The following is a 13,152-nucleotide window of genomic DNA, read 5'->3' as shown; positions in this document are numbered from 1 at the left end:
TTGAGCACAAAATTGGCATATTAGCGGAGTGTGACATGCTTTTTACAGCTACTTACAGGTCTGAGGAAAGGCTTTTGGACCTGTTTGGTGAGGATATGGAACATATCCACCGTCTCTGTGGCTAAAGCCAGGTAGGATCGTGATACTCTCTCATCCTGAGTCAGCTGGGACTGACGGCTCTGCTGCTGCTCCTGAGGGTCAGAACATTCCACATTCAATTAGATCCGATTGGAACTGGAGAACAAAACATGTTAAATTAAAGTAGAAAAACTTCCACACATCCATTCACTTCAAAACTCACTCCTCATCCTTTTAGCCTTAAAAGCTAATGTTTTTTTTTTAATATCCATTACACATAATGCATTCAAAAAGGGTGGGTAACTCAATTATTGGTCAAGTTGTGATAGGTGCTGACCCTGGGCAGCTGGTCCCATTGCTCTTTATTCTTCATCTCCTCCTGGATCTCATGGATGCGTTTCAAAGACTCCAAACTCTCGTCCAGCAGAAAAGTTGTATCATTAATTAGCATGTTGATGTAGCGCACAAACTGTTTACCAGAGCTGCAGAATGAATGAATGAGAGAGAGAAAAATTTATGAATAAAATACATGTATACAAAGAACTCTTTAACAAAAATATTAACAGCTTATTTTTATCAGTTCTTTTGTCTTTGGGTCGTTATATTTCTCACATATTTCTACTTGTTTTAAATCAGATAAAGATAAAGTAGCACAGTAAAGATTACATTTATATGAATGCATTTGTGAGAGAGAGAGAGAGAGAGAGAGAGAGAGAGAGAGAGAGAGAGAGAGAGAGAGAGAGAGAGAGAGAGAGAGAGAGAGAGCGAGAGAGAGAGAGAGAGAGAGAGAGAGAGAGAGAGATTGTGTGTGAATTAATTCTATGAGGCAGTGTCTCTCTACTAATAGTGTAGATGTGGGTTTTAATTACTAAGAAATATATGCTGAACTTCTCAGTTTCTAAACTATTTTATTGATAAAAATCACGAAACAGTGTTGACAATACATTTCTGCGTGCACAATCTACACTTGATCTGCACGCTACTGTGTGTTACTCTGGCGGTACTATAACTCAAAAGCATTACATTAAGTGCACTGTAAGTCGCTTTGGATAAAAGCATCTGCCAATTGCATAAATGTAAATGTAAATATATTGACATTATCACTTTTAATTTACCACTAAACTGTTATAGATACAATTAAAAAAAAAAAAATTTTTTTTAATCTTTAGAAAAGCTTACATTTTTAAATTATTACAGTCTCCGAGGGGTTGAATAATGTTTTAATAACTTTTGCAACTAAATTAATTAAATTGAATAAATCATAAATAATTAATAAATAAAATAATAATTAAATCGAATGAATTACACAATGTAGCGATTAATTAATCTAATTAAATGACAAATTGACTGCACATCAAATTTGCCTGAGAAATGATCCCCAAAAAGATCCATAAAGTCATTATTGTGTTAAATGAGAAAAGCATCAAATGGACATTACAAAAAGCATCTTCAAAAAGTAATGTTTTATTTGATTCAACAGAATTTATTACACAAACTTTTAGGCAACAATGACCATGAGGGTGAGTAAATGATGACAGAATTTTACTTTTTGGATGAACTACACCTTCAGTCGGTTTTTTATTAATATGGGAAAAAAATGTATGAAATGATACTCTAAATAAGCAACTAAAACCGCCAGTAGGTGGCAGTAAATGTCTTAATGAAGATGTCCTTGAGTCATTGGATTCGTTTAAACGGCTGATTCATTAAAGGAATTAAGTAAATGGCACTCTTTATGAATGCTATTGAATTGTTGGTTCACCCAATTGATTTGTTCAAAGCACAGACTCATTCAGAAACACAGTTAGGTGTTGTTTGGAGATGCACAACAGTTCTGCTCTGGCTTATAGGTAATATTTTCGTTGGCAAAATTGTGCAAAAATTGACAATATTGTGTCTAAAATGATCAATAATCAACTGTATGAAATGTAACTTGACCTACGTAGGTCTGAGGCAGGGCGGGTGTGCTAAATGCGTTAATCTCTATATATCTCAATCTATCTCTCTACATCTATATAACAAAACAGGAGCGTGACATGTTTTTTTTACTTACAGGCCTGAGGAAAGGCTTTTGGACACACACACATATATCTAAACAGTGAACTCACTTGAACTCCTCCAGGAAGGTGCCTTGGTGGTTAATGTTTTGCCACAGGCTTTTGAATATGGTGCTGATGTGGTAACGGATGGTGAACTTGTCATAGAACTCGCTTGTGGCTCCAGTGTGCTCCACATCTGGGGAGAAACAATCAATTAGCATAAATAAAATCAAAATGCTCAGAATAGACCTGAAAATGAATTTTAGTGAACCTGTGTAGAACTTCATGAGGGCAGGCACAAGCTGATTGACAGACAGCGGATGGCTCTCCATCATCTCAAAGAAACGCTGAGTGCGAGGCTGCACCGCTGGGTTGGTAACAAACAGCACCTCCACCAGCTTGGCAATCAAGTATGGGTTCTTTATGTAATTCTGACTGCAAAGGAAGACCACCAGGAAGGTCACAACGTCTTCAGTGCATGGCTCAAAGAGAACCTGGGGAAAGTACCTGAGAAACAAACGAGGGGGGTTAAATTTTACTAAAACAATAAATGTAACTAAAATTGGGATTCTAATACTATGATGTCCACATTACTCTCATAGACTTACTGCACAATAAAAAGCAAGAACTCAGCCACATCTTCAATGTAAAACTCTGGCAGTGCTGCAAAGTTTTTGGGGATTTCCGGGTTTAGAGGCAGGGTTACGCTGTAAGGTAAGGTACACACAAAAACAATCAGAACAGAACGACATCTCAACTAAAACTAAGCAGTATCTGAAGAGCTGTTAAGTAAACTGACTGTGGGTAGGCAGGCTCCACCATACGCAAGATGAGCTGGATGACCATACTGAAGAACTGAAGACATCTGCGCAGCAGGTTCTCGTCCAGCAGCCCTGCGTCTGCACAGGCTTTAGAGCGCACCAGTTTCTGTCAACAGATGAGACAACCGATTCAAAATTCTATTTACTTGAATACAGATTTGGAAACAAAGTATATATACTCTCTAAGTATTCAAAGTTTAACAATAGCCAAGGTTACATACACTTTTTCCACTGTTTCGTTATCGACAAAGTGAATATGGATTAAAAAAAGATTGCGCAATTTGCTGTCTCCAGCCTGTTTCCATCCAACTGGCCCTTTACCGATAAAATGGTGTGCGTAATGACATCATCCCAAAAAAAATTGCATTGTCTAAGTTTTGTTGTATCGCTAAAAAAAAGCTGCCCTCAAGCCGTTTCCATACATAATTTTACAAATATCGCAAATTATATTGTGTCTTTTGTAAAATGCAGAGTAATGAGAAGATTAAAATGTACTGCTTACTATTTTCAAAATATGCAACATTTTAGTATCCATAAAAAAAGATTGGTACAGTGAAATGTTCAGTCATATAGCAACAATCTTTAACGTAAGCCTTGAACATGCAGTTACGCCAGTCACGGTTATGACGTAGCCGAGAACGCATGAATTCAGATCATTCAAACCAAACAAAGTTATTCGTTCTGGTTTCAGAGTTCAATAACATCAAATCGCTGATAATTGTTTTTCTCTCCGAGACAGATGCAGTTGTAACCTAAACTTTTTATTTGTGTAACCTATATTTAACTTTTTTAAATAGTCTAGCTTAACTGATGCCATCTTAACAATCCTAAAATTCTTTTAGAGCTTTTTGGATTCAACCAAATATTTTTTTATTATTTGTTTGCAATAAAATTATTTTACATATTAATACATTTTATTTATAAAACTAATTTCTCATGTTTGTAAAGTGTCATGTTTGTAACTTTCATATGTCTAGTAGCCAGATCCTGCCCATGAAATCGTGATTTTATGGCATTTCATTTATTAAGATACAGACGTAGCATGTTGTGTATTTTACCTTTCTTTTTGTCAGTATTAGAAATCCAACGCCCCATTTTAATTTTTGACGAGCTGCAGAGATTTTCAAGGCACTATATTTTCCTCCATTTTGAAACAAAACTGTATTATACTTCATTAAATTGTAGGCCCAATACATAAAATATAAGTTATAAAATATATATAATAAGTGTCATGGTTTTTTTAAAACTTCATTATAAACACTTTTAAGATTAATACTTGATCAAGCAATATTCAGAAACGGAATCAGTTAGCTATTATTTTTTATTAGATTGTAAAAAACAAAATTACACAAAAAAAGGATGAAAGATGCTTGAGAGGTAACACGTCTTATTCTTACCAATAGTATAATTAAACACAGGTTTAATATATAATTTAATAATATGAATATAATAGATTTAGTGCGCCTTTGAACTACAGGGAAACAGTGTTTTAACAGGAGCAATGTGGACGCTGGATCCACATTGCCGATAAAATGGTCGCTGGATGCGGATGCTGGATATAATAGGCTAATTCTGTCATGTGACAGCACATTTATTTGCGTTAAAGCCCTTTTTCTCGACAAAAAGTGTTTCCAAACTAGTGTGACATTTTAAGTGTAGATATTTTACACTATAGAATTTATACGCTAAAGTTAAACTGAAAAAATAGTGACGACATTTGAAAAACAACAATTCGACAATTGGCATTTCCATCAGCGATGCGCAAAAAATCCTTGGATGGGAACCTGGCTAATGACAACAACTTGCTTGTTTCTTTATAGAAAATGCCAAAATTTGCTAAAAGATTTTTTTAAAATGTTTTTGAAGTCTCTTATGCTCACCAAGGCTGCATTTATTTGATCAGTAAAAAGTAAAACAGTAATATTGTGAAATATGATAACTTAAGATAACTTTTGTCTATTTTAAAATGTAATTTATTCCTGTGATGGTAACACTGAATTTTTAAGCAGCCATTACTCCAGTCTTCAGTGATCCTTCAGAAAATTATTCTTATATGCTGATTTGGTCTTTAAGAAACATTTCTTATTATTATTAATGTTAAAAACGCTGCTTAGAAATTGTGGAAACTTATAAATTTTTCCAGGATTCTTTGATGAATAGAAAGTTCAAAAGAACAGCAAAAAGAAATGTCTTTCAGTTTAATGTGACCTTGCTGAAGAAAAGTATTGCTAAGTACCATAATGTGGCTAATAGAGACTCTTTGTGCACAAAACAAAGATAGTACTAATAAGCAATAATGGAATTATGTTCATTATCAATTATTATCCGTTTAATCAATTAGCTGTTTCTGCCCTAATCTCGTTAATAAATATCTACAGAGATAGCTTTCTCAAGCAAAGTAAAAGATGGTTGATATGGCATATCACATGTACTGAAATTAGAGAGAAAACATTTTTAATTTTTAGCAATTTTAAATTAATCAAAGAAACCAGAACTCGTACACACCAATGAATTTGACATTTTGTTTTCATGCATTTTAAAAAACTATTTTATAAACATGTTATATGTTTATTATATGGGGGGGGGGGGGGGGGGGTTAATAAAGGTAACAGCACACACCTTCAGTTGTGTTTTACATCTCTTCAGCATCTCCCGATGACGACCAGCCAACGGGGAATCCTTCCACTGGTTCTCACTGTTCTTCAGCTCTTCCACAGTTCTGTAAAACACACACACATATTCAGTCTTGTGTAAATGATCCTGTCTGACAACTTAAATAAAATAAAAAAAACCTCCACAGAGTATTATTGGCCCATCTAAGTGTTATACCTGCTGCTGACAGCAGGGGTCCCCGTGGTTCTGATCTGCCAGGCATCATGAGGCCAAAAAACAATGTGAGCAGTCTACTCCAGAGCTTTCTACCTAAAATCTGAAGGACTTGAAACACTGCCACTGATGCAGCACTAACACAGGAGCTGATATTTCAGGCATTATGGGCAATAGGACTGCAAGAAAATACCTTCTGCAAGAGGCACTGGGACGGGACAGGACAGGACAGGATTAACCAGTCTCATCAGAGAGAGATTAAGGGCTTTTTCACAAAGCATGACAACAAAGAGCATCACATATATGATAGGCTATCTGGCAGAAGCAATGAAGAATGCAAGATGATCCACTTTGAGAATCTTTTAGATTAAATAAACTTAAAGAGGCCCTAATATGCCCTTTTACAAAGTCTTGGTTTTATTTTTGGGGTCTATAAGATTGTAAAAAAAAAAAGATTTTTCACATATTTTACATGTGGCTCCTTCTTCTGAAAAGCACAGTGAGCTCTGATTGGTCAGCTGAACCAGTGAGTTGGGACTGGTCAACCGCTTTGAGCACATTTTGGAAATGTTACCATAACCACGAGTTTCAACACGCTACTAGCGGAACTCAACCAGGTCTTGCCCCATTTTTTTGCAAATGCCTTAAACGGAAATTATTCAAATGAGTAATATTGCGATGTGTACGTTCCCGTAAGAAAACTCAAGATTACAATGGAGGCGTTTGAGGGAGTTCAGAAACAGTGCTTACTGATATAGAGAATACCTCCCTTTGGAGCGGACTTTGTGCATTGTAACTTTGCAGACCTTTTTCATGCTCAAACAAATATTACACACTTAAGAATATAGAAAATATAAAAATGCATAATAGGTCCTCTTTAATCACTTCTGTTTCACTAATATGACCAAAGTGATGCAAGAAAACTTGTGGTCTCTTGGCCGTGAAGTTTACAAGGCAGAGGCCCATACGTCATTTTACAATTAAGAGCTCATAAAAACCCTTTATGCAGCCGTGATGTCGCCTTCATGTACCCTTTTGCACTAATGCATACTTCACAATGGACTATGACCTTAAAGACTTTGGTAACAAATAGATTTACGACTGAATCTGTGCAAAGCACCTGTTCAGATCCCTGATGGCCCTCAGTCTCCGTATGTAGCGCCGGCAGCATGGGAGGATGGACAGATGATGTGCATGTAGCGTTAAGAAGAAGCACTCTGTAGGGAACTTGGGCTCTGAGAACTTGGACGGGTCTTCATCTGTGGAGGATTTGGAGGAACAGTAAATGGGTTGTCTGAAGTTAAACTGAGCGTCTAAAGCGATTTGTCTCTTCCAGAACAGAGCCCACACTCACGCAGCTCAGTGAGCCAGCTCTTCAGGTCCTCCATCGTTGCATTGAGCCGGGTCTCTTCTCGGCTGAGATTCAGCCGACACTTGGGGTGGAAGATGTACAGAGAATCCACCGTTTCCAGCTTGATCTTCATACTGAGCTGCTGCAGCACCCACAGGAAGTTCATCATGAAGCCATCTGTGGACACCAGCTTATCATCGGTCTAAAGAAAGAAAGGGCGAGGAAATAATCATATAATGTGGTATTAATGTGTTAAAGATGAATGTGTTGCTTTGAGCAGACATACCTGCATCTGAGCCTTTTTCACATTACGATTCACCAGAGCTGCCATGTAGCTCAACGCTGCTTCCCTTGTCTCTCCGTTTAATAAGATGTTGTGCAGGATTTTAAACAGATCTCCCTGGAAAACCAACATCAGCACACACAGAATTACAAAATATATCTTTTGACTTCCCTTTCAAAGAGGACACCAAATCTCAATTCAGAGGCACATTTGAACATTTCATCTGGACATAAACTTCTTAAATGTTGACGTAAAATGAACTAATAGTGATCTGTGTATTTATGTTGGATGAATTAGAAACATGACACCACTCAATGAGCGGATATTTCATAGATTATTCGTTTTTAGTATTTTACCTTAATCAACACTTATATAGTCAAATTATGTTTGTTTTATGCTTTATATTTTTCATTCCTGTTCTGTTCTAAATAAAGTTAAATTGCTGTGGAGAGAGGGGAACTAAAATTTATAGTGTTTATAAAGTTTGTAAACATTTAGTTTTATTTACTGGTATTTTACACTATTTGCTGAAAGAAATAAGATGCAACTTATACAGCAATGCAACTTTTCTTGGGTGGGGTGGGGGCTGGGGGGTTCCTCTCTCAACAATGCAATTTTGACCTGGTGCAAATTACAGGTCAAGTGCAAACTATTTTCTGGAGAAAATGGTACAGGTTATATTTCAATTGAAATATGCCAAATGAATTCTAAATATTTCACTATAAATTCTGTGAAAAATGGCAGCTGGGAAAAGTTCACTCGGAACGGGCATCTTGCTCCAAAAAAGGAGGGTCATGTTACCCCATGATAAATTCTTATCTAACAGTTACAACTTAACAATAAATGCACACTCTTAATCTCACCTCATTCACATTAAATTATACTTTTTTTAAATCATATAAGAAAGACCAAAAACTGAAGCCTCCACTCCACCTCTGCTCTATAAAAAGAATACTCCCCCAATATTACAGCAGCTCATAAAAAATCTATGAGTATGAGATATGATGGTCATTCACCCTGGCAGACTCCAGATAATGCTGCAGTGACTGGCTGACCACACGGGTGTTCTCCATAGTGATGGCAGGGCCAGAGAAGTACTTGTCTCCCACTTTAGTCTGCAGAACAGCAAAACAGATATTAAAATAAACAACTTTCCTCCCATCGTTATTCATCAATGCTGCACTTTGTATTCGTTTTATTTGTTTTAGGAGTGAAATGACTTACGTCATCCTCAGCAAACACAGAAAGACTGAAGAACGCTCCGAGGAAGGAGAGTCGTTGAATTTCTCTTCCTGTTCCAGGACTGAGAGGGTCAGGACACCACAATGGCAGAGAGATCATCTAAAAATACACACACAGACAAACAATATTAAGAGTGAACTGAATAACCTGACTGACTTGAGTTTGCAAGCTCCTACAAAACCTACCAAACTGCATATAGGGTGAGTCTTCCCAAACTTGATTTCACAGAGCTCAGCCAAAGCCTGTAAAGCAATATAATATCAGTCATAGACAAGAAACAAGAGCCTAAAGTCTTTCACAGATTCAGAAGAGCAGTTTACTAATTGAAACATGTCTGGAAGATCAGAGATATCTAACTGTGTTAATATATAAATCAAAGGAGCTTGTTTGGTCCTCATTTGCCTGATAATACGGTCTTATTATGCTTTTAAAAGAACAACAAGAAGTCTCTTACCATTAGAGGAAACTTGAAGTTGTCACTGTCAAAAGAACATTCTTTTACAGCTAAAGCAAGCCCTTGAAGAATGGGAACAAAGATCTGAAAGAACAACAGCATTGATCAAACCAGGATAAAAAGTGCCACACTTTTTCTTTTCTTTGAGCTAAATTGACTTCCTAGCCATTTTGGAAAAACATTCAACCAGCTGTTAAAGGAACACGCCAACTTTTTTTTTGGTACAGCTTATTCACCGTATCCCCCAGAGTTAGATAAGTCCATACATACCATTCTCATCTCCGTGCGTGCCATAACTCTGTCTTTTCCTATTTACATGTAGTGATGTGTATAGTTACATCGTGTACTAAGACTTACGGAAAATGAAAAGTTGTGATTTTCTAGGCTGATATGGCTAGGAACTATACTCTCATTTCTGCGTAATAATCAAGGAACTTTGCTGCCAAACCGTGGGTGTAACAGGCACAATGATATTACGCAGCGCCTTAAAATAGGCTAACTACCACCAACATGACCAAAGTAACAACCTGCTTGCACAGAGAGCGTGCTGGGGACTATTTTCAGGCGCTGCGTAATATCATTGCGCCGCTGCACCCATGGTACAGAAGCAAAGTTCCTTGATTATTACGAATAGTCCCAAAAAGTCAGCGTGTTCCTTTAACAAGGTGATTTTAAAATGATGCCAGTCAGCAAGCCACAGGGGTGTTTCATTTGACAAGCAGATTGAATTCATTTTGAAAACTACACTACTGTTCAGAAGGATGATAAGGTTTGAATTTTTGTTGAAAGAAGTCTCTTATGCTTACCAATAATGCTTAATTTGACCAAAAATATGGTACTATTTTACAGTACAAAAAACTGTATATTGTGAAATATCATTAAAAAAAACATTTTATATTTTAATATATTTTAAAATGTGAATTATTTCTGTGATGACAAAACTGAATTTTCAGCTGTCTTCAGTGATCCTTTAGAAATCATTCTAATCTGCCGATATATATATATATATATATATATATATATATATATATATATATATATATATATATATATATATATATATATATATATATATATATATATATATATATATATATATATATATATATATATATATATATATATATATATATATATATATATATATATATATATATATATATATATAAATATATTTACAAAATATAAAACATATTTTGAAATAACACTTTTTTGTATAATAAATGTCTTTACTGTCACTTTTGTCAAATGTAATGTATTCTAGCGGCATAAAAAAAATCTTACAAACCCTAAACCTTTGAACAGTAGTGGATCTATTTTAAATTCAAAAGCGTTTTTTTTGTGCTTCTAAAGTGTGCCTTTTCATTCATTAAAATAAATGCAATTTGGTTTGATATTTTTTAATCTAATGCAATGTCTAAAGTGTCCACACTGGAACCACTTAACCTAATGTGGATTAAATGTAATTTTAAATTCTTAGCTGTTTTTACTAAAAACAAACAGATGGCATTTGAATATATTTCAACATTGTATATATTGAACATATGTTAAATATCACTAAGATTTGGCCATCAATAACAAAGATCTATGAAGCTTCAAAAGTAAAATGATACAGCATGCGGCCTGTCTCCATAATCTGCTGCAACTCCCACCTGTTTGAACACCTCCTCCTCCTGGTGAGTCATGCGCACCAACTCCTGGATGAAGCCGTATGGAAGGTTCCGGCACAGCATGTAGGGTACCAGCAGGGAGGGCTGTAGAGGGGCTCTATTTGAGGGCAAAGAGATGAGGGAAGGGGCAGCAATCTCATTTAAAATGTATTATTCTTGTTTGAATTAAAATTGACACGACCACACCATGCAACAATACTCGTTTTCACACAGGGCTTGACATTAACTTTCTTGCTCACCAGCCACAGTGGCTTGTGGTTTTCCAAAGTTACTAGTCACAATTGTGACATCGATAGGGAAAAACTGCCATATAGATATTTTTTATATTATATTATAATTTGGCAGCAGGTATATTAGGCTGCTATCACTTTAAGACCCGACACATGGATCCATTATACTGTTACAAATGCGTTTTCTTTTTCAACTGTTTACGTTCACTTAAAACATAACTGACTGTGTTTACATAAAACTCGCCAATTTAGTACTAAGAGGAGGATTTATACGCGCATATTTTGGGTACAAGCACAAAATCTACAGGAATGAGTAAAATTATTAACACAATCCCACGCTGAAATTCAAGCCCTGCAACACCAATATTCATCTGGAGCAAATTAAACGAGTGAGTAAGGGGAAGCGGGTTTGTGAGTCAACTCGCTGTCAGAGAGATGAGAGAGCGAGAAAGCACAGCGTCTCAGATATTTCAGTATCGATATGTATTGAAACATTTTTTTTTTTTGGACAACACTACATTGCACTTAGTTTATTATTTTAAAAGACTACAACTGAAAAATGCATTATATATAAAATTCAACCCACCAGAGTGGCTAATAGGAGCGACTGCGTTACACGCCACAGATGAAATCCACCAGCATCTGGTGGGTTGGCGGGTGTTAATGTCAAGCCCTTTTTTCACACTTGGTTTAAACTGGAGCTTGACTCTGCTCTCCTTGTCCCCAGGTCTCTTCACACCGTATGTTTGCATCATCAATCTGAGTACTAGCAGCAGTTGACGTTTACTACTGTAGCTAAGCAATGCATTTGGCGGAGAACGCACAAAAAATAAGTCTTACTACCAAAAGTGAACACGTACAAAATGGAACTGCTTCCTAAAGCCAATTTATGCAGACAGGCAGCTATTAGAAATGCTTTATAATGTAAGAGCCAATTTTTTAATGAGGGGTGAGCTACTGAGTTCGGACAGAAACAAACTGAATTTCAAAAAGGTCAAATCCACACCAAGAGCTCTAGTGTGAAAACACCTTCAAGAAACTTTAGTGTGCTTTGAAAAAGGCTGCTGTTACTGACCTGGGCTGTGTGAGGGCACCTTGAAGCACTAGTGTTGCATGGGAAATGCACTGGGAACGAATGTTGCTAAGCAGCTGACTGACAGCTGGCTGGCTGCACATCTGAAACAGAAGAGCATATGAAAACACTGTCTACACAGGAAATGACCCATGATGCCTTTGTGACATCTCGAGTCAGTCGCTGCAGCACGTCAGCTCAGAAAAGTTTACTAATAGAAACTGATCACCTGTGCTTTCCTGAAAAAAATTAACTTGCTTAAAACCTCTCTATAATTGTTACACAACTACATATACTTATGATTAAAAACAAAAGATGAGTAAATTAGTAGAACATAGATCAGAAACCTCACATAAGCTAGTTTTGATGTAAAAGCCTTTTTTAAATTTAACTTACATAGTAGGGCTGGGTAAAAAAAGAAATCAATTTCTCGATTTTAATCGATTCTCATTTTTACGAACCGATATCCAGGCACGTGCACAGGTAGGGCTCAACCTGTGCAGTGCACATGCCCTTTTTTGTGCCCACGCCGAAGTGCCCTTTTTTTTTTGGTGGCTTTTTTTATTTTTATTTTTTATAAATCAATGCTATTGGTCACCCTTCACGTCTGTCTGTTTTACAAATATTTAGCCAATGAAAGTTCTTAAAAAGAGCTTGAGTAAATATTATTCGACGATCCTCAAACTGTCAGTTAACCCCAACTGCCTCTATCATTGTCGACTGAACGAACTGACGTTCCGCAGCAGCCGCACAGCAGACCGCAGCTGGACGAAGTTTTGCAAGGGTAAATAAAGATATTGTTGTTTGAATAAGTATTAAACAAACACTATGTCTATAGGCTCATATTTTATTTATTTGAATTTGAGTCTGACTAAGACGTGGTGGGACCACCACTAAGTTACCGCCTACCACCTGAGACTGAAAAGTAGAGACTAGCTAAGTTAGTCAATACATATGTAGACTTGCCTACACTTAAATAGCCTGTGCATACATGGTAGCATTTCATCTTTTATAAAATTAGATTTTGGCCAAATGTATTTTATTTTACAACCGGAAAGACAGAGTGCCCAACTGCCCATTATAGCT

At 36.3% G+C, this 13,152-nt stretch overlaps 1 protein-coding gene across 2 annotated transcripts in view; it reads right to left on the bottom strand.

Annotated features, from left to right (window-relative positions):
- ube4b (ubiquitination factor E4B, UFD2 homolog) overlaps positions 1–13,152 on the bottom strand; it is a 42,316-nt gene that overhangs the window by 12,112 nt on the left and 17,052 nt on the right. For both annotated transcript variants that reach the window (XM_079803492.1, XM_079803493.1), the window contains 16 exons: positions 12,070–12,170; positions 10,747–10,861; positions 9,095–9,178; positions 8,826–8,882; positions 8,623–8,739; positions 8,415–8,513; positions 7,402–7,515; positions 7,119–7,317; positions 6,885–7,023; positions 5,558–5,657; positions 2,917–3,044; positions 2,726–2,824; positions 2,389–2,624; positions 2,187–2,313; positions 416–560; positions 57–191 (listed from right to left, as the gene is read on the bottom strand). In XM_079803492.1, the coding sequence (XP_079659618.1) occupies positions 57–191; positions 416–560; positions 2,187–2,313; positions 2,389–2,624; positions 2,726–2,824; positions 2,917–3,044; positions 5,558–5,657; positions 6,885–7,023; positions 7,119–7,317; positions 7,402–7,515; positions 8,415–8,513; positions 8,623–8,739; positions 8,826–8,882; positions 9,095–9,178; positions 10,747–10,861; positions 12,070–12,170 (1,995 nt within the window). The remainder of the gene's footprint in view (positions 1–56; positions 192–415; positions 561–2,186; positions 2,314–2,388; positions 2,625–2,725; positions 2,825–2,916; positions 3,045–5,557; positions 5,658–6,884; positions 7,024–7,118; positions 7,318–7,401; positions 7,516–8,414; positions 8,514–8,622; positions 8,740–8,825; positions 8,883–9,094; positions 9,179–10,746; positions 10,862–12,069; positions 12,171–13,152) is intronic.

The sequence above is a fragment of the Gobio gobio genome (assembly GCF_949357685.1).
Source record: "Gobio gobio genome assembly, chromosome: 21".
Taxonomy (NCBI): Eukaryota; Metazoa; Chordata; class Actinopteri; order Cypriniformes; family Gobionidae; genus Gobio; species Gobio gobio.
Note: the sequence above shows the minus strand (reverse complement) of the source record. Positions and strands in the feature narration are given on the sequence as shown.